Source organism: Aedes albopictus, chromosome 2 (genome assembly GCF_035046485.1).
Source record: "Aedes albopictus strain Foshan chromosome 2, AalbF5, whole genome shotgun sequence".
NCBI lineage: Eukaryota > Metazoa > Arthropoda > Insecta > Diptera > Culicidae > Aedes > Aedes albopictus.
The window spans coordinates 166,277,489-166,298,365 of record NC_085137.1 but is presented as its reverse complement, the minus strand read 5'-3'; the positions used below and the strand labels follow the sequence as shown (position 1 = coordinate 166,298,365).

The 20,877-nt window shown below is 42.3% G+C and overlaps 1 protein-coding gene across 1 annotated transcript in view; it reads left to right on the top strand.

The window, feature by feature from the left end:
- LOC109406936 (protein borderless) overlaps nucleotides 1-20,578 on the top strand; it is a 68,325-nt gene extending 47,747 nt beyond the window's left edge. Inside the window, exons 3-9 of the mRNA XM_029867317.2 lie at nucleotides 18,171-18,393; nucleotides 18,451-18,735; nucleotides 18,801-18,949; nucleotides 19,003-19,263; nucleotides 19,328-19,763; nucleotides 19,827-20,054; nucleotides 20,125-20,578. Coding sequence (XP_029723177.1) covers nucleotides 18,171-18,393; nucleotides 18,451-18,735; nucleotides 18,801-18,949; nucleotides 19,003-19,263; nucleotides 19,328-19,763; nucleotides 19,827-20,054; nucleotides 20,125-20,363 — 1,821 coding nt within the window. The 3' untranslated portion in view covers nucleotides 20,364-20,578. The remainder of the gene's footprint in view (nucleotides 1-18,170; nucleotides 18,394-18,450; nucleotides 18,736-18,800; nucleotides 18,950-19,002; nucleotides 19,264-19,327; nucleotides 19,764-19,826; nucleotides 20,055-20,124) is intronic.
- Nucleotides 20,579-20,877: the final 299 nt, after the last annotated feature.

The following is a 20,877-nucleotide window of genomic DNA, read 5'->3' as shown; positions in this document are numbered from 1 at the left end:
TTTTTCTTTGAAGGATGCAGTAAATTCATCTGTTAGTTTAGTTTAAAACCATCCTTCATCCTTTCGTGACGAACCAGTACAATTGTGCTGTTGAGCGGTAACAGTTTTGCATATTTTTTTCATCTGTTTAGACTTTGTTTTATGTGATGTAAACTGTTTCAATAATTCAGCCAATACTTACACTTGTATGTGTGCAAAAAACTTTTGTTTACGTTACCTGTGAGATTTACCACAAAAAGGTAAACAAAAAGTGGACAAAAACCGTAAAACATGAAAAAGTTTTATCTGTCGCATATTTTTTATTTCCGATTTATTTAGGTAGTCAAAGCTAGAATTCGGAAGATAAAGAGTAGTTCTTTCAAATAAGGGAAAATAATTGCTGTTTTGTTGGGAAGTCTAAGAGTTCTGGAGAGCCAAAATTGAGCAATTTGTATAGAGATTTCGCTTTTTTGCGCTCCGTCTCGAAAGGGATGTTTACTCAACAAAACTGCAAAGTTCGTCACTTCAAGTGTCGGCCAAATTTTTCAATTAAATATGTGTTTAAAAAATTCTCCTGTATTTTTGTGCAGTTCGGCACCTTACGGTGCTGGCCACACTGATTTGATCCGTAATTATGCGTCAGTATTTTGCCTAAGTTTGTGCGGTCCGTCACTGTTAGTGTCGGCACAATATTTTGTTTCAATATATCGATTTCATGGCAAGTAGCATATTGGTTCACCAGTCCTCTCAATTGCGAGATGACGCAAAATCTTTTTCATTCCATAAACTTTAATTTAAAATGTTCATGGTCTCACCATTCTTCCAAATTGTGAGGTGGCACATTTGTGTGTAAACTGTACGGTTGCATGGATCGCATCGCTTACCAAAGTGTATCTCTGATCTATGTAACTATCAATCCCTCCCTACTAACAAAACTCCTTCCCGTGATAACTGTGGAGAGTCCAGTAGTACATACAACCTCTAGTAGCAACAGTTGTCGAACTAACATTCCTTCCCCTTCCTCGGTAGACCGTAAGGACGTGGCCAGCGCCGTTATTGACCCAATAAAGTTTGAGCTCTCGAAACGTGTGCATTGAGGATGGTGGCAAATCCCAAGCCCCAACCAATTGGTTCTCTGTGCAATTTCGCTAGCTCAGGTCAATCACGAAGTAGCAACTACGAAGTGTACGGTCACCAATGCTCATGCTCATGTGCAAACTTTTCGATTAGATGCAAACCGCCCGCCCTTCAGCGCAGAGATGCATTTTGAACACTCATGAGCTGTGAGCGTGCCAAAACTGGTCGGCGTTAAGTCAGAGTGGACTGCGCAATTTTTTGGGCAGGTAAAGATAAGCGAAATAATTTGATATTTCTGAATTTTTCGACGTTTCTTTGATGTTGATGGGTCATTACATAAAAGAACTACAGTTTTTCAGAAAATAATGCGCTTGATTTGATATCCCAAGTCCTTGCAGGATATTTCCCCAAAATCATTGAAAAACAGATGGTCCGGTCTGACTTAACGCCGACCAACTGTTCCCTTGAAGCTCTCGAGAGCATGTTCAAAATTTTGAACACAATCTAGATTACTAGATTGAACACAGAGCGGTGTTCAAAATTGACAGGGCAGATGCGTTTGGATTGGGTTGGAAAATTGGAAGTAGCGTTTTGTATCGACGAGAAAGAAACATTGCAATGCCTCCGAGCCCTTAACTATCGTTAGGTATGCCATTCTGATTACGACAGGCCAGGTGAGCTCTTCGATTCCATTACAACGATATTGGTGTGGTGAGAAAATCCCTTTTATTCGATACTATTCGTGGAGCAGTTAAGCCTCCGTCGGTTGTCCCACAGTCTGGGGCCCACGCATTACGCCGTAATTGTTCGGTTGTCTTCCAAATAGATTACTAAATAATAGGTTCACACATTCGATACCTTGAACCATCATTTAATTATCGAATCACTTTATTTTAACTTCGAAATTCCATTTTGCAGTTTGGAACTAGATCTAGCATATGCAGGAAGAATAGCTGCATGACCTATACGCACGGTAGAAATTTGTTGCTTTGCTATCTGCTACCTGTTGCTATTAGCTACGAAGAGCACTGTGATCAGGCGCTTGAAATGTTTGAACATGAACACGGCTCACGTGAGCAAAGCTTTTGAACAGAACATGAACAGAACGCGTTCAAATGCATCTCTGCCTTCAGGTTGGTGTCGCCACTTCGCCAATATGGACTTTCGGTTAATCCGAGTAAAGTACGTTGGAGATATTCTTATTTCCAATCATTCTGGGACACCTCACATTGAAATCAGAATCATGAAAGCATATTAAACCTTCGGCCAATGCTTGCAACTTGGGGTATAAAACCAAAGTGTATCAAGTTCGACTATTATTAGCTTGATGATGCCCCTAGTGTGGTGGCAAAAGTACGAAGCAAGAACGATCCAATCAAAATTAGGCCATCTCCACAGGATGTGCTTAATGACGATGTCCGGAGTTTTCTCTTCAACTCCCATGACAGTAGTCGAAGTTCTCTTTGACGTTGTCTCACTACACTTCCATCTTAAATAAGAAGCACCTTCTTGTACTTACCGTATACGGGTACTCGTTCTATTAGAGGAATAATGTGATGCTCTGTTCAACCCCTTGCTGTTTCCGCTTTGGTGAATTCGGACATAGTTTTCCTTGTTCCAAGTGATCCAAGTGATTTTTTTTCTGCGTGTTTGTAGATAGCTAACTTTGTGTTACGACGAACTTTGTTCAATCGTAGATTTTTGCGGAGTCCAAAGTAAGCTCGATTTCCTGCCACAATGCACATCTGAACTTCTCTGCTGGTGTCGTTGTCGGCGGTCACCAGTAAGCCCAAGTACATGGTATCTTCAACCGCTTCGATTTAATTTCGGGGTGGCGGGCGCGGTGATTCCTCCCTGGATTCCTTTGCCATCATGTACTTTGTCTTCGACACATTAATAACTAATCCGATTCGCCTGGCTTCACTCTTTAGTCGGATGTACGTTTCCACCATCGTCTCAAATTTACGAGCTATAACATCAATATCATCAACGAAACCAAGCAGCTGAACGGACTTCGTGAAAATCGTCCTACTCGTGTTTATCCCGCTCTCACCATATCATCTGGGGCAGCTCAGACATTAACTTGAGAGGCTCCAGTTTGATGGTGTACTTAAGTAGTACAGATCTTGCATTACTTAACATAGACAACCGCCCAACCTTCATGGTATCTGCTAGAGAGGAAGTGTTAGACATAACGCTTTGCTCTAGTAGAATTAGTCACGAGCTGACCAAAAGCATGTGTCAGATGAAGAATCTTTATCTGACCATCGCTACATCTTTTTTGAACATTTAAATGTTATTTCGCAAACATTGCGTTTCAGGAATCCCCGGTCAACAAACTGGGATCTTTTTACTGATTTGGTTGCGGCCAAATTTCATGGATACTCACCATCCATTGACACTCCAAGTGATTTAGATGATGCCGTTGATACTACAACAACCTTCATCATGGAAACTTTTGAAGAAGCATGCCCTCTACGGTCTGTGAAGATCACAAGAGGAACCCCTTGGTGGAACTCTGATCTGGCGAAACTCAGGACACAATGTAGAAAGAGTTGGAACAGACGACGTTCGGCTGGTTCGGAGGCTTTCAGGTCGGCTCGCAAGGCCTACAGGAAAGCTCTCCGGTCTGCCGAACGATTCGGCTGGAAAAAACCTTTGTACAAATGTTTCCAGTTTGAGTAAAAACAGTCGGTTAAATAAAATCCTTGCGAAATCTACGGATTTCCGAGTGAACGAACTTCGTTTGCCAAATGGCGATCTGACTTCCTCTGATGAGAAAGTTCTGGAATGCTTATTCAGCACACACTTCCCTGGATGTATGGATATTACATCTTCGGATGAACCTGATGTCTTTTCTTGTAGTTACGATTCCCTGGCTTCGGCTCGGAGTATTGTAACTATAGAATCGATTGAGTGGGCACTTATTAGCTTTGCTCCTTTCAAATCTCCTGGGGCAGATGGGATTCATCCTATTTTGCTTCAGAAGGGATTTGATCATTATTCAAACATGTTTTGAAAAAAAATACTTGTTTGCAGTTTTGCTACAGGGTATATTCCCAAATCCTGACGGGATATTACTGTCAAGTTTATTCCGAAAGTGGGTCATGCGTCGTATGAAGAAGCAAAGAGTTTCAGACCTATCAGTTTGACCTCTTTTCTTCTGAAATGCTTAGAACGCATTGTGGATCATCACATCCGTGATGTTCATCTGGCCAACGTGCCTCTTCATGTGAACCAACATGTCTACCAATCTGGTAAGTCCACTGGCACTGTGACTCTTTTACACAAGGTTGTTTACGATATCGAGAAAGCATTCGCCCAAAAGCAATCTTGTTTGGGTGTTTTCTTAGATATCGAGGGGTGCCTTTGACAATGTGCCTTTCGATGCCATATTGGAAGCCGCACGGAGTCATGGTATATTTCCAATGATTTCCAATTGGATTCATCAAATGCTCAAAAAACCGATATCTCTTCTCGATATTGCGTCTAGCAGGGATTAGGAAATTGAGTGTTTGTGGATGCCCCCAAGGGGGAGTCTTGTCACCGCTTTTGTGGAATCTCGTAGCAGATACGCTATTGAAGCAACTCAATAATAGAGGTTGTCCTACTTATGGTTTTGCCGACGACTACCTAGCATTGTTAGTTGGTATGTGTATCACCACTCTTTTCGACCTGATGCAAAGCGCCCTTCGGGTAGTTGAGGATTGGTGTCGCCAATATGGCCTTTCGGTTAATCCGAGTAAAACATCTATTGTTCTTTTTACGGAAAGGCGAAACCGTAATGGCGTTCGACTTTTGCGACTCTTTGATTCTGAAATCGATGTGACTGAACAGGTAAAGTCCGTTGGAGTCATTCTTGATTCCAAGCTTTCCTGGACACCTCACATTGAGTTCAGAATCAAGAAAGCTTGTATGGCCTTCGGGCAATGCCGGCGAACCGTTCGTACAACTTGGGGTATAAAACCTAAATATTTCAAATGGATCTGCACAACTGTTGTTCGGCCAATATTGGCCTATGGATGTCTTGTGTGGTGGCAGAAGGGCGAAATGAGAACGATCCAATCAAAGTTAGGCCATCTCCAAAGGATGTGCTTAATAACGATGCCTGGAGCGTTCTCTTCAACTCACACGGCAGCGCTCGAAGTTCTCTTTGATGTTGCTCCACTACATATTCATCTTAAACAAGAAGCACTTTCTTGCCATTACCGTCTACGGTTACTCGGTCTACTAGAAGAAACTCCTGTGAATCGCACATCAACCCACACCTCACGCTATGTCCAAAGGGAAGTATTATGAAAAGTGATTGTACCTCAAAATTTATTCGCTAGAACCATATTTTTGGACCTCATAAAATGTGTGGTTTAAAAAAATCCATCTTTTTCCCATAAATTTTTATATGGGACGAAATTGACCTTTAAACGACTATTTTCGATATTTGTATTGGAAAATAGGAAAAAAAATCAAAAATATCAAAAAACCCAAAGATGTAATATTTTAAACCGCACATGTTCTGAAACTAGAGGTCCAAAGCTACGATTCTAGGGAATAACATTAGAGGTATATTCGATTTTCATAATACTTCCCTTTGGACATAGCGTGCACCTCGTTGTTTCCACTTTTGGTGAATTGGGACAAAATTGTCATTGCTCCAAGTAATCTTGCAATTGCGTGTAATTTCCCATATAGGACCCTTCCCGGGAAGAGTGGACATCTGGATATCTTTTTTTTTTTTGTTTTTATTTTTGTGTATTTTAACTTATGCTAATTCTACACTTATCTGGATATCTGGAAAGAAATGTTTCAGACGGCATCGTATGCTACACTAATGGCTTCCTTCTCGAAGGTCGAGCAGGTGTTGGTGTTTATTCTCTTGAGCTAAGGCTGTATCAGTCTTACTCACTTGGTAGACACTGCAGCGTTTTTCAGGCCGAAATCTTTGCTCTTATGTGTGGAGTGCAATCGACACTTCAGCTGCTCGTAATGGGCAAAGTAAAATACTTCTGATCAGATAGCCAGGCTGCTATTAATGCACTTGCTTCGGCCAACTCCAGGTCGAAGATAGTTATCGCTTGTCGAACTCAAATCGAGGAGCTGAATTCAGCAGACGCTGTTTACCTTGTATGAGTACCTGGCCATTCTTCCATCGCTGGAAATGAATTGGCTGATGAGTAAGCTTGCACTTGAACATCACATGACTTCATTGGCCCCTTAGTCAACTATTCCGATATCAAAGTGTTGGGTAAAGCTTCAGATTCACACCTGGGCTGCCACTCAACACAGACAATATTGGAATAGTATGGAGTCATGTTGTCAAACCAAATTGTATTCTACTGAGCCATCTCCAAGGGTGGCGATGTATCTTACAAATCTGACAAAGCAGAATTGCAGCATTCTGGTCAAAGCATTGACTGGCCACTGCCGATTCAGCTATCACATGGCGAATATTCAGCAAGCTGATTCATTTGCATGTGGTGGCTGTGAATCCGATTCTATGGAACTTCGTATCATTTCATATGCAACTGTCCAGTTTTTGCGCAACTGCGTTTCCGAGTATTCGATAAACACTTAATTAGTGAAACTGACTTCAGAAACCTGAATCTTCAGGATATTTTGTTGTTATTAACCAGCTGTGGTAAAGAGCTTTAGGCTCTCTTTCGCTTTATGCATTATTATAGTGCCCTTTTCAGGGCGCTGTTTGAACCCATTGTGGTACGCTTATGCGTTAGTGCCCTCTTCCAGGGTATTTTTTTCCTATTTCCCTACCTGTCCTTATCCCCATCCTTATCCTTATTTCCTTCCTTTTTCCCTCAGGTAGATGATGAAATAGGCTGTTATTTTGGCGATGGTACAAATGTCCCAAATTGAGCCGGTTTTCTGATACCTAATACTTGATCCTAGATTACGGTACTCATGTACGCCCCCTCCTCTCGAAGTCATAGCTTATGGGCGTACCACGTAGGAAGAGAGAGAATGAGTTTGTAGTGGGTTGATCTCCACATAACCCGAGGAACCACCTCGTGGATATCTGATCAGCAGATTTTCTTATTCTATATAAACAAAATTCGCAGCACCCAGTCCATCATCTTTTTTTAACTCAATATTATTTAATAAACCCATTTTCAATATCGCCACCTGAAGGTGCACAACATCGTTGACCGTTTCAACGAGCAAGCGAACAAGCATTCTACTCCCACCCACGACTCTATTGACGCGCGGGGGCAAAAGGTACCTAGCTGTAATTGTACGAGTTAAACTAATACCTAGATGTCAATTTCGCGGGCATGATGGGATGGGGGGCAATGTTACCCGCTGTTAGCAGAGTACATCTAGTGTATATAAAGTTAACTCGGGAAAACCGCGACAAAGCTTTAAAATACGGCAGCTCGGTTGTCGGTAGTATAAACAAGCTGACGCCAACCACCACTACTAGCAGTTTAGGGGCTCGAATGGACGGAACATGCTATGCACCCTACGGGGGGTGACTTTGTCGCGGCGCTGGCAGATCCAATTAATTTCTCCTATATCGCGATCGGTTGGGAAAGCGCTGTTGTTATATTGCACTACATCACCTACCCCGCACCGTTGCGTTGGTTGTTGGTTGCCTCGCCTTTGTTGGATCGTTACGGTATGTTTACTTAATACACGTACATACGTACACATAACTCGCTGTATTTTGATAGTTGGGATAATTGATATCGCTGGGAAAAAGTCATGTTAGTTGGATGTTGGTCGTTCGGTTGGTGCTAGAGGTGACGACGATGACGATGGGCTTCGTCATCAATTAACGTAAAATAGGAGATGACGACGATCAAATTCATAAGTGCAGACATGAAGCAATAACTTCTAATTTCTTCATGCAACTGGATGGTTTATTGCCCGTTGTCTGTTTGCAACAAATTGACCTTAATTTGGATTATCGCTCAGAGCTCACTGAGCGGTTTAATTTGGCTGCATTTTATTTTCAAAGTTTGTACATTCAAGCACGGTTTTGAAGTTTGTTAAATCACCATGCGAATTGCACTTTTTTTTATTATTGTTGCACATACTTATATTGAATGAAATTAATCCTTGAAAGTTTTTGTTTTGGAGTTCCAGCGGAAATGTTTAAGCTGTTCTTTCTGGGAATTCTTAAGAAGTTCCTCCATAAGTAGAAACTACCGAGAATTCTGTTGGAGTTCCTTGTGATAATCTTCCAGATATTTCTTCTGACAATCTTTTAGGAGTTTCTTCTTGAAATTCTTCAGGAGTTACTTCTAAAAGTTTTTCAGGAGTTGCTGGAGAATCCTCTAGATTGAATAATTGGAATAATCCCCAGAAGGAATTCTCTGAGAAATTCCAGACAAAACTCTTGTGAGAATCCCTCGAGGAAGGAATTCAAAAAGCAATCTGAAGGAATCTGCCGATGGACATCATAGAATATCACGTTGTAATATTGATGGCACTTTCATACACCACCGTAGGGAGCTTGGGCTGCACATCGCGCCGGGTGGCCTCTTCCTGCAAAACCTCTAATGCAGTTAGCTACCGTACCGGTTGGGATCATATGTGATGTAGCTGCACAAATGAGCCGGTCAGTTGGATGATAGATGCAATGCAGCAGCTATACCTACATACCTATAGCTACGTAACAAGCCATGCTGGTCCGGTAGTGTCTAAAGCGGGTGTATCGTATCACGTTGTAATAACCCTGATGCAGGCCAGTCTGGTAGAGTTTAAGGTCAAATCTATTATGGGATTTACGCGTGATATTGTTTTATCCGCAATGTCCTCCCATGTGGTGGCGTGTGACTCCAATCGTTCGATGGGTTGTTTTGTAATACGAAACGTGTGCAGTGCATCGTTTAAAAAATGTGCCTTGAACTTAGAAATGGTATGAACATATAATGTAACCATCTTAAGCTCAACGTCTTCTTTTAAATTCATCAGAAAGCGGTAAAAGATTCGATATTTAGCATAATAATGGAGAGGGTGTCGGGTTCGATTTCCAATCTGCCCAAGATCTTTTCGTAAGGGAAATTCCCTCGACTTCATTGAGCACATATTTAGTTTCTTCCAGACAGCCACATAATATACGATTGTAAAAGGGTCAATTGGCAAGGAAGTATTGTAATCTGGGAGGAAGTTTATCACTTTTCCTCTATTCTCTCGAATATTATCAAGTACAATGCACGTGATTCCAGACAAATATATTTAAAACATGAGCTGAGTGGACCTGTTTCATGTTTCGTTAACGAAATTCTTACAAGAAAATGCTCCCTAGCCTTGTTCTATGTTCATTTTTGTGACGGTGCTAATTACCTACCCTATGCACGACATAATTTATCACCAACCATCCTCCTGCTAAACAGCTGAGGGGTTACAGTTTCCATTTAGTGCAGTTAATAGTTATCGTGCAATAAATAAGTTATTGCTTTCATTGCACGATCACTATTAAATTGGTGAGCTCATTCCATATAACTTTTTCCAAATGTTTCTTCAATGTATATCTATCCGATCATATTTTCGTATGGAAATAAAGTACCGTAAAACGGGGTATAATTGATCAGCGGGGTAACATTGATCGATTTGACCGACCTCATGGAATGTTCAAACAAGCAGTTTTCTTTGCATCTGTTCGTGCTTATGAATTGTATTTCGTATTGTATTGTATCTGCTATTGTTAAGCAACTGAATTATATAAAATTCATAAAAAATGAGTTTAATAAACTAATAATTTTTTTCTTAACTGTGTAATATTTCAAGCTGACATCCTAGAATCAATTTTCGTAAGCGAAAGTGATAGACAATTTATTAAAGGTAGTCCTTAAATCCTTAATAATTTGCCTACTTTTACGCATTTTTCGCGGTTTAGAGAATTTTGGTACTAAAATAACTCAATAAGTACATAATTTGTAAGAATTTGGGCACCATATTCGAAATCAAAGATCCTAATTTAGTAAGTAAGGATGATTAAACACAAACGAACATTGTTCACTTAAGTGATCAACCCCGAACCATCAAAAATAAGATTAAAAAAAACTAATAAAACTTTTTTGAAAGTTTTGGAACACTTTTCAAATTAGCGTTACTCGTACTAAGTGGGCCAGTACTTGTTTTAAAAATATAAAACATGGAACACTTGCTTATACTAAGAAACTATCAAAGCATGATCGAAAAAAGTGATCAATGTTATCCCGGATTACGGTACCTAACTAGCTGTACACAACTTATTCAAAATTCTGGTTTAAAACTACTTTTAAATTACTTTAAAAATATGCCGGAGAATAAACCATTGTCAGTAAGCAAATTGCTAAGGTAATAAATATAAACTTTACATGTACTCACGGCTAAAAATAATCAACACACTAGTCGATTACAGTAAACAACGACTCAATTCAACAAGAACAGATTCTCCGTTGAGACAGCTATAAACACACCTCCGACAGCTTGGAAGTGTACACAAGCCAGTTGAGTTATCAGGTATCAGAAGACCGGCTCCAGAGGCACGTTATCCTCCATTTGGGACATTTGTGCCATCGCTAAAATAATAGCATATATTATCATCTACCTGAGGGAAAAGGAAGGAAATAAGGATAAGGATGAGGATAAGGACAGGTAGGGAAATAGGAAAAGTACCCTGGAAGAGGATGCTAACGCATAAGCGTACCACAATGGGTTTAAATAGTGCCCTGAAAAGGGCACTGTAATAACGCATAAAGCGAAAGAGAGCCTATAGCTCTTTACCACAGCGGGTTAAGAGCAACAGAATATCCTGAATATTCAGGTGTCTGAAGTCAGTTTCACTTAATAAGTGTTTAACGAATACTCGGAAACGCAGTTGCGTAAAAACTGGACAGTTACATATCAAATGATACGAAGTTTCATAATCGGATTCAAAGCTATCACATGCAAATGAATCAGCTTGCTGAATATTCGCCATGTGATAGCTGAGTCGGCAGTGGCCAGTCAATGCTTTGACCAGAATGCTGCAATTCTGCTTTGTCAGATTTGTAAGATACTTCGCCACCCTTGGAGATGGCTCAGTACAATACAATTTGGTTTGACGACATGACTCCAAACTATTCCAGTATTGTCTGTGTTGAGTAGCAGCCCAGGTGTGAATCTGAAGCTTTACCCAACACTTCGATATCGGAATAGCTGGCTCAGGACCAATAAAGTCATGTGATGCTCCAGTGCGAGCTAATTCATCAGTCAATTCATTTCCAGCGATGGAAGAATGGCCAGGAACCCATACAAGGTGAACAGCGTTTGCTGAATTCAGCTCCTCGATTTGAGTTCGACAAGCGATAACTATCTTCGACCTGAAGTTGGCCGAAGCAAGTGCTTCAATAGCAGCCTGGCTATCTGAACAGAAGAATATTACAGTCAGGTCTTTTTTACGCGGTTTTCATTTACGCGGCCGCGTAAATGAAAACTCCATACAAAAAAAAATTCATCGTCTTATTTTTGCATGATTTGTCGAGAAATGGTGAGACTTTTTTTACGCGGTTTTTCGAATTTTGAACTGAGTTTTATTTTTACGCGGTACGTATCCCCCGCGTAAAAAAAAACGTGACTGTACTTTGTCCATTACGTGCTGCTGAAGTGCTGATTGCACTCCGCACATAAGAGCAAAGATTTCGGCCTGAAAAACGGTGCAGTGTTTACCAAGTGAGTAAGACTGATAGAGCCTTAGCTCACGAGAATAAACACCAGCACCTGCTCGACCTTCGAGAAGGGAGCCATCAGTGTAACATACGATGCCGTCTGAAATACTTCTCTCCAGACAACCAGATGTCCAATCATCCTGGAAAGAGAATTTCGTGGAAAATGTCCTATATGGAAAATTACAAGCAATTGTAAGATCACTTGGAGCAAGGACAATTTTGTCCCAATTCACCAAAAGTGGAAACAACGAGGTGTGTGTTGATGTGCGGTTCACATGAGTTTCCTCTAGTAGACCGAGTACCCGTAGACGGTAAGTGCAAGAAAGTGCTTCATGTTTGAGATGAATGTGTAGTGGAGCAACGTCAAAGAGAACTTCGAGCGCTGCCGTGGGAGTTGAAGAGAACGCTCCAGACATCGCCATTAGGCACATGGAGATGGCCTAACTTTGATTGGACCATTCTCATTTCGCCCTTTTGCCACCACACAAGACATCCATAAGCCAATATTGACCGAACAACGGTTGTGTAGATCCATTTGATATAGGGTTCGTGTACCAATTCCAGCCTGATTTGAACGCGCTACAACGGACCAGATGTTCGCCATCCGCCAGGTGTTGCAGAAATGCCGCGAATACAACGTGCCCACACATCACTTGTTCATCGATTTCAAAACGGCGTATGATACAATCGATCGAGAACAGCTATGGCAGATTATGCACGAATACGGATTCCCGGATAAACTGATACGGTTGATCAAGGCGACGATGGATCGAGTGATGTGCGTAGTTCGAGTATCAGGGACATTCTCGAGTCCCTTCGAATCTCGCAGAGGGTTACGGCAAGGTGATGGTCTTTCGTGCTTGCTGTTCAACATTGCTTTGGAGGGTGTAATAAGAAGAGCGGGGATAAACACGAGTGGGACGATTCTCACGAAATCCGTTCAGCTGCTTGGTTTCGCCGATGATATTGATATTATTGCTCGTAAATTTGAGACGATGGCGGAAACGTACATCCGACTAAAGAGTGAAGCCAGGCGAATCGGATTAGTCATTAATGTGTCGAAGACAAAGTACATGATGGCCAAGGGCTCCAGGGAGGAATCACCGCGCCCGCCACCCCGAATTCATATCGACGGTGATGAAATCGAGGCCGTTGAAGAATTCGTGTACTTGGGCTCACTGGTGACCGACGACAACGACACCAGCAGAGAAATTCAGAGGCGCATTGTGGCAGGAAATCGTGCCTACTTTGGACTCCGCAGAACTCTACGATCGAATAAAATTCGCCGTAACACGAAGTTAACCATCTACAAAACGTTTATTAGACCGGTCGTCCTCTATGGGCACGAAACATGGACCCTACGTGCAGAGGACCAACGCGCCCTTGGAGTTTTCGAACGGAAGGTGTTGCGTACCATCTACGGCGGAGTGCAGATGGAAGACGGGACTTGGAGAAGGCGAATGAACCACGAGCTGCATCAGCTGCTGGGAGAACCAACCATCGTCCATACCGCGAAAATCGGGAGGCTACGGTGGGCGGGTCACGTCATCAGGATGTCGGATAGCAACCCAACTAAAATGGTTCTCGAGAGTCATCCGACCGGTACAAGAAGACGTGGTGCGCAGCGAGCTAGGTGGGTCGACCAAGTGGAGGACGATCTGCGGACCCTACGCAGAGTGCGGAACTGGAGGCAAACAGCCATGGACCGAGTGGAATGGAGGCGGCTACTATGTACAGCAGAGGCCACCCCGGCCTTAGCCTGACCGGTAAGTAAGTCGTGTACCAATTATGGCACTACCTAAGGAAAGCTATTTATGCAAAAATAGCGAAAAGACCAACGAATGTCATCAATATGTGAGAAGACAGCTTAGTTTCCATACTTTACAGGAAAAATATAAAAACGGAGCCAAAACTACTTCTAGTATTTATTACAGCATGTGCCAATGATAGGATCCCTGTACCAGTTATGGTTACATTTTTTAACTTCGGTTCCTTTTTGCACTTTTTGCATGCATTCCTTATGGGGTTAGCCATAACTGGTACACTATGGCGTAAAAGGGTGCAACGAAGCCGAAATTTTAAGGGAAATGATTTATTTCTACCATGATTTGAGCAAAATGTGGAATTTAAATGAGTGCAACCATTTTTTGTGAACGTGATCTGTTGTTCACAAAATTTCTCTTGTTGATTTACATCGTTAAAGGGTGAAAATCAACTATGGCGAATAGTTGGTAATCTAGCCACAATTGGTACACTTACCCTACTTGGGTTTTAGACCCCAAGTTGTACCAAAGGTTCGCCGGAATTGCCCAAAGGCCATACAAGCTTTCTTGATTCTGAACTCAATATGAGGTGTCCAGGAAAGCTTGGAATCAAGAATGACTCCATCGTACTTTACCGGTTCAGTCACATCGATTTCAGAATCAAAGAGACGCAAAGGTCGAACGCCATTACGGTTTCGCCTTTGCGTAAAAAGAACAATAGATGTTTTACTCGGATTAACCGAAAGGCCATATTGGCGACACCAACCCTCAAATTCCTGAAGGGCGCTTTGCATCAGGTCCAAAAGGGTGGTGATACACATACCAACTAACCATGCTAGGTAGTCGTCGGCAAAACCATAAGTAGGAAAACCGTTATTATTGAGTTGCCTCAATAGCGTATCTGATACGAGATTCCACAAAAGCGGTGACAAGACTCCCTTTGGGGGTATCCACAAACACTCAATTTCCTAATCCCTGCTAGACGCAATTTCGAGAAGAGATATCGGTTTTTGAGCATTTGATGAATCCAATTGGAAATCATTCCAATATGGCATCAAAAGGTACATTGTCAAAGGCACCCTCGATAACTAAGAAAACACCCAAACAAGATTGCTTTTGAGCGAATGCTTTCTCGATATCGTAAACAACCTTGTGTAAAAGAGTCACAGTGGACTTACCAGATTGGTAGGCATGTTGGTTCACATGAAGAGGCACGTTGGCCAGATGAACATCACGGATGTGATGATCCACGATGCGTTCTAAGCATTTCAGAAGAAAAGAGGTCAAACTTATAGGTCTGAAACTCTTTACTTCTTCATACGACGCACGACCCACTTTCGGAATGAACTTCACAGTAATATCCCGCCAGGATTTGGGAATATACCCTGTAGCAAAACTGCAAACAAGTAATTTTTCAAAACATGTTTGAAGTGATCAAATCCCTTTTGAAGCAAAATAGGATAAATCCCATCTGCTCCAGGAGATTTGAAAGGAGCAAAGCTATTAAGTGCCCACTCAATCGATTCTATAGTTACAATACTCCGAGCCGAAGCCAGGGAAACGTAACAACAAGAAAAGACATCAGGTTCATCCGAAGATGTAATATCCACACATCCAGGGAAGTGTGTGCTGAATAAGCATTCCAGAACTTCCTCATCAGAGGAAGTCAGATCGCCATTTGGCAAACGAAGTTCGTCCACTCGGAAATCCTTAGATTTCGCAAGGATTTTATATAACCGACTGACTTCACACAAACTGGAAACATTTGTACAAAGGTTTTTCCAGCCGAATCGTTCGGCAGACCGGAGAGCTTTCCTGTAGGCCTTGCGAGCCGACCTGAAAGCCTCCGAACCAGCCGAACGTCGTCTGTTCCAACTCTTTCTACATTGTGTCCTGAGTTTCGCCAGATCAGAGTTCCACCAAGGGGTTCCTCTTGTGATCTTCACAGACCGTAGAGGGCATGCTTCTTCAAAAGCGTCCATGATGAAGGTCGTTGTAGTCAACGGCATCATCTAAATCATTTGGAGTGTCAATGGATGGTGAGTTTCCATGAAATTTGGCCGCAAGCAAATCAGTAAAAAGATCCCAGTTTGTTGACCGGGGATTCCTGAAACTCAATGTTTGCGAAGTAACATTTAAATGTTCAAAACAGATGTAGCGATGGTCAGATAAAAATTCTTCATCTGACACATGCCAATTGGTCAGCTCGTGACTAATTCTATTAGAGCAAAGCGTTATGTCTCACACTTCCTCTCTAGCAGATACCATGAAGGTTGGGCGGTTGCCAATGTTAAGTAATGCAAGATCAGTACCCAAGCAACACACATGTTATAATAGAGTTACGACAGCGCAAGTTTTGGTTGTATAGAAGTTTATTTAACGTAATTCTAACGTTGTGTTGAAATAACGTAAAATAAACTTCTATACAACCAAAACTTGCGCTGTCGTAACTTTTATATAACATGTGTGTTACTTGGGTAGTACTCCATCAAACTGGAGCCTCTCAAGTTAATGTCTGAGCTGCCTCAGATGATATGGTGAGCATTAGCATCACTGCCAACAATTAGCGGAAGGCCTTTTGAAGTACAGTATGCGATGACTTGTTTGAAAGCATCCGTAGGGGATGGTTCATCATGCGGTAAATAAACCGAACAATAAACGTATTTCCTGTTGAGGTTTCCAACAGATATATCAGTTGTGATAGCACATACATCTCTGGTGGTTTGTTCAGAGATGAGTGTAGCAACTATTGCGTTGTTAACAAGCACACAGGCTCGAGGCATGACACGTGAGTTTGCCATTTCATGTTTACTGAAAGTAGCAAACACCGGGTTCGCAAGGGTTCCTAGATAGAAATTTCCCTTACGGAAGTAAGGTTCTTGGACCAAGGCCACCTGGGCTGAACCATTTTGCATAAGTCTGCAAAGATTGATTGTTGCTGTTCTTTTATGCTGAAGATTGATCTGAGCTATCCTAACCGTAGCCACTACCCAAACTAGGCAAGATTAAACTCTTCGTAACAACAGCACAACAAAGAACAGCAGCAACCAAACCAGATCGGTATCAATTGGAAAACGCCAAAGGCGAGGATGCACAGAATACACTGTGTAAATCGCATAATGCGAAACCATATAGGTAAAAATTTAAACTAATTAACAACATTTTCATAATCCCGCCCTTATTTAGCCTCAAGTGAGACTAAAGAAGGGCAGCCGATTGTCTCGGAGAAACACAAGGTCCACTGCACCATTGCTCCGGTTAGTGCAGTAAGGGCAACATACTGTGGAGGGCGCCCTGGTACTCCACAGGCTCCGTTAGCGGTTAGGTTTTTATTAGACCCCCCTAGCTATTCATTCTTAGGCACGGTAAGCATAAAGCCGCATCACACCATGAATTAGGGGTCACCTGTTGGTGGATTCTTACCACCGGAACAGGCGGTCCGTAGTGTTATTCTTAGCCAATTGAGACAATCGCTACCGACACTACCCAAGCAACACACATGTTATATAAAAGTTCCGACAGCGCAAGTTTTGGTTGTATTGAAGTTTATTTTACGTAATTTCAACACAATGTTAGAATTACGTCAAATAAACTTCTATACAACCAAAACTTGCGCTGTCGTAACTTTATTATAACATGTGTGTTGCTTGGGTACACAGCTATCTAGGCTGATCGAGAAAAGAAGTTAATATTGATGATCAACTTCATACGGGCCCGAACAGCCCTGAGTTGGCCCTGTACTTTGCACTTTGTTTGTTAATTATTTATGTAAACTTTCGGATTCTTTCTGTTCTGAATACATTTTGTAGTTCCACAACCATCACTCCATGGAAACAATGTTTATTAGTTTCATTTTAATCTGTTTTGAGTAGTCAGTTACCATACTCTGTTAATGATACTCCGTTTGGATTTCTGTTATGGTAATTAGTTATTAGAACCACATCTGTAGTCTTTCCAGGTGAGCTCTTCTGGCTCGTCCTGATTTTTCACGACGTAGGATGAACCTGCCTTAGGCAGAAAATCCATAAAAAAAAAATGTCTAGTTGTAATACTTGGCAGAGCAAAAATCGTGAAATTGATATAAAAAAGGTTCCAAGGTAAAATGTTTGGAAACAAAAAAACATGTTGCATGTCTACCAAAAGAAAATCCTCCCGGGTGTATCCAGATTCAAGAAACGCTTTAATACTCTTATAATAGTATCGGATGGACCGGTTAGAAGACATCTTGTAAAATTGTGACAGCACCTACTTTTGAGATTCTCCTTAGATCGCCAGGAACATTATTATCGTAAACAACAACAGTCATATCAGTTTGGCTAACCAATCATCGAATGAAAGTATATTAACATCAGGTCGACAAGTACAAGATTGTAAATGCTTGCTAACTTGGTTTAATCTGCGATGTCACCATTTTACTGTCATTGAATTCGGGCCTGCTGACTAATCTCAGCAGATGACTTGCACTTGTGCAAGTTGTACACCGCTGCTGGACAATATGTAGGTGTCACTTTTCAATTAGTTAGTGAGATGTACCAATGATACTTGCGTACGTATGCGTAAGCGCCTCTTGAAGCTGCAAGCTGTTTAGACACTTGCTTGTAATTTTGACCGATTGGTGTCAAATGAATGCAATGACCCTTGCCGCAACTTACTTTAATAATGGATCTAATAAAGTCAAATTATATTGTCTCCTCTTTCGTAGAACAAACCCGTCTTCACCCTTTACGATGGCATTCTCAACACGTACGAAACCTACATTGGTCGAGTGACACTGCTGAGCAACGATCTTGTCTACGGGAAGGCTTCTCTGAACCTGACGTCCATACGGGAAAGCGACAACGGATGGTACGAATGTAAGGTCATCTTCCCGAATAGGGTACCGAACAAGCGCAACAATGGCACCTGGTTCCACATATCGGTTTTGGGTAAGGACTGTTGAAGGTTTATTCGTATTTGTACATTGAAGGTTTCTCGATCTGCAGGAGGAACATTGCTCAGGATCCCACCGGTGAATTCAACCGTTTTGGAGGGCGATCCAGCCTTCTTCCATTGTACGGCGCAGAATCCGGAAACTATGTTCGTTGAGTGGTACAAGGATGGTGTGCCGCTGCTGGAGATGTATGACTTGATCAATAGGTCGACCTTTGGACCGGACGGCAGTTTGACGATCCTTCCTACTCAGATGAGTGACTTGGGATACTATACGTGCTTGGTTCGGAACAAAGCGAATGACACGCAGGATGCGAGTGCCTTCTTGAACGTTCAATGTAAGTTACACAGATATACCTACGTTGTAAACAAGCCATCGATTAACTGGTTAACTATCCAACAGATGCAGCAAAGGTTATATTCGCTCCCAAGGAAGTTTATCTGCCATTCGGGCAACCAGCTGTGCTAGATTGTCACTTCAGATCAAATCCACCGTTGACGAATCTGCGCTGGGAGAAGGACGGCTTTCTGTTTGATCCGTACAATGTTCAGGTACACAATTCCACGTTTTAGTTGATGATGGTGTAACCGATTTCACATTCCAGGGCGTATTCTACAAACGTAACGGAAGTATTTACTTCGAGAAGGTGGATGACTCGCATGCAGGACGCTACTCCTGCACCCCGTACAATGATTTGGGAACGGATGGAGCATCGCCGATGATCAACGTGATTGTGCAGAAACCACCGTCTTTTATCCTGAAGCCTAAGATCCTATACGTGACCAAGATCGGAGGAACGGTGGAGATGCACTGCGATGCACGCGATCAAGATGGTACGCATGTTCCGCAAATCAGTTGGATTAAGGTATCGGTGCTGTACTACTTTTAATTTGGTATTTTTGGATAACTAACATTTGCGAAACTTGTAGAGAGATGGCAGTCTACTGCCCCATGGACGGTACCAGCTAAACGGAGCTAATCTAACAATTGAAGACATCATTGAGTCCGATCGAGGGATCTACGCCTGCCAGGCAACGAACGAAGCAGCTACCATTTCGGCAGATGCGGAGGTCATGATTGAGAACGTATCTCCGAGAGCACCGTACAACCTGACTGGTAACAGCTCCGATACGGCGATAACCTTGCGATGGGCTCCAGGTTACATCCGACAATATCTTGAGTACATCATATGGTATCGGTTAGCGGAAGCACAGGAATGGAGAACGTTCAAGGTGAACAACAAACATATCCTGGAGGCAACCATTACGAATCTGTTGCCTGCCAAGGAGTACGAATTTATGGTGCTCTGTCAGGATAGTTACGGCGATGGAATGTTCAGCAAGGCATTCAGATATTTCACGAAGCGTAAGTATCTCGCGGACAATTCCAGATGAACCTCAGAATTTCAGATCTTCTCTAATTTTTCAGCCAAGGAATTCGAACAGCCGGAAACCTTCCAAGACACGCTGCTCCAGTTCAACCAGATTGGTTCGCCAATCAACCTAACCATCGAGAAGCGGCACAGCAACTACGAAGCTCGTTGGAAACCTCCGGAGCTGGGTCTGGATCAGCTTCGGTACTACATTCTGCGCTGGTGGGTGGAACCGCAGCATAAGCTGCACGGCAGCCGGACAACTCCCGAGACGACCTATATTCGTACGTATCTACATCAGAGAAATTCTCAATTTAAGTTCACTAGTTTACGCGATTCACCTTTCGTTAACAGTCGAGGACCTGGACGAGGACGAGCTCTATACCTTCCAGGTATTTGCCATGTCCACCACCAACTATACCAGCGGTAGCAACGAGGTTGAAATCTACATCCATCCCTACCAGAAGGTCAAGGTCATGACCATCGGAGGGGTGCTTCTACTGCTCGTTTCACTAGCCATCATCAGTATGCTGTTGTACGTGAAAAGGAATCGGATTAGAAAGCTCCGGGAGGCGGAGAATGTAAAGATATGAGGGGCCAAGCGTGTTGAGTCAATGAAAAGGCAGTAGACGTCGTGTTGTCGATGCAATTCCATGATAGGGTTAAGAAGATTTAATTTTATGCTAGAATATCATGTATAACTCATTTGTTCATAGGTTAGAACAAGAACGTGTCTGATTTTTAGGTTAAGAATTAATGTAGAGTATCGCTTAATAAACAGTTGCAATATTAGGTTGTTGAAAATGTACGGATACTGCCTTTTGACTTCTTGTCATTTTCAATCCATCTTCATACAGCGTCTTCTTCATTAGACCAAGATTCGAAAGCATCTTCTCACCAAATCTTACGACAACATTGGCATCGCCCTAGAGATGCTGTCTTAGGAGTGCCAGCGGCTCTTCAATTTACAGTATGATAGTGCGATGACAGATTCGCCGACTCCTTACGGCCAAGTCAAAGCAGTTCGCAAGTTGCGTAGAAAGCGATTAACGAAATACGAAGCGACCTTCCAGCTAATGCGCTATTATGTCTAGGACTCCAGTAACA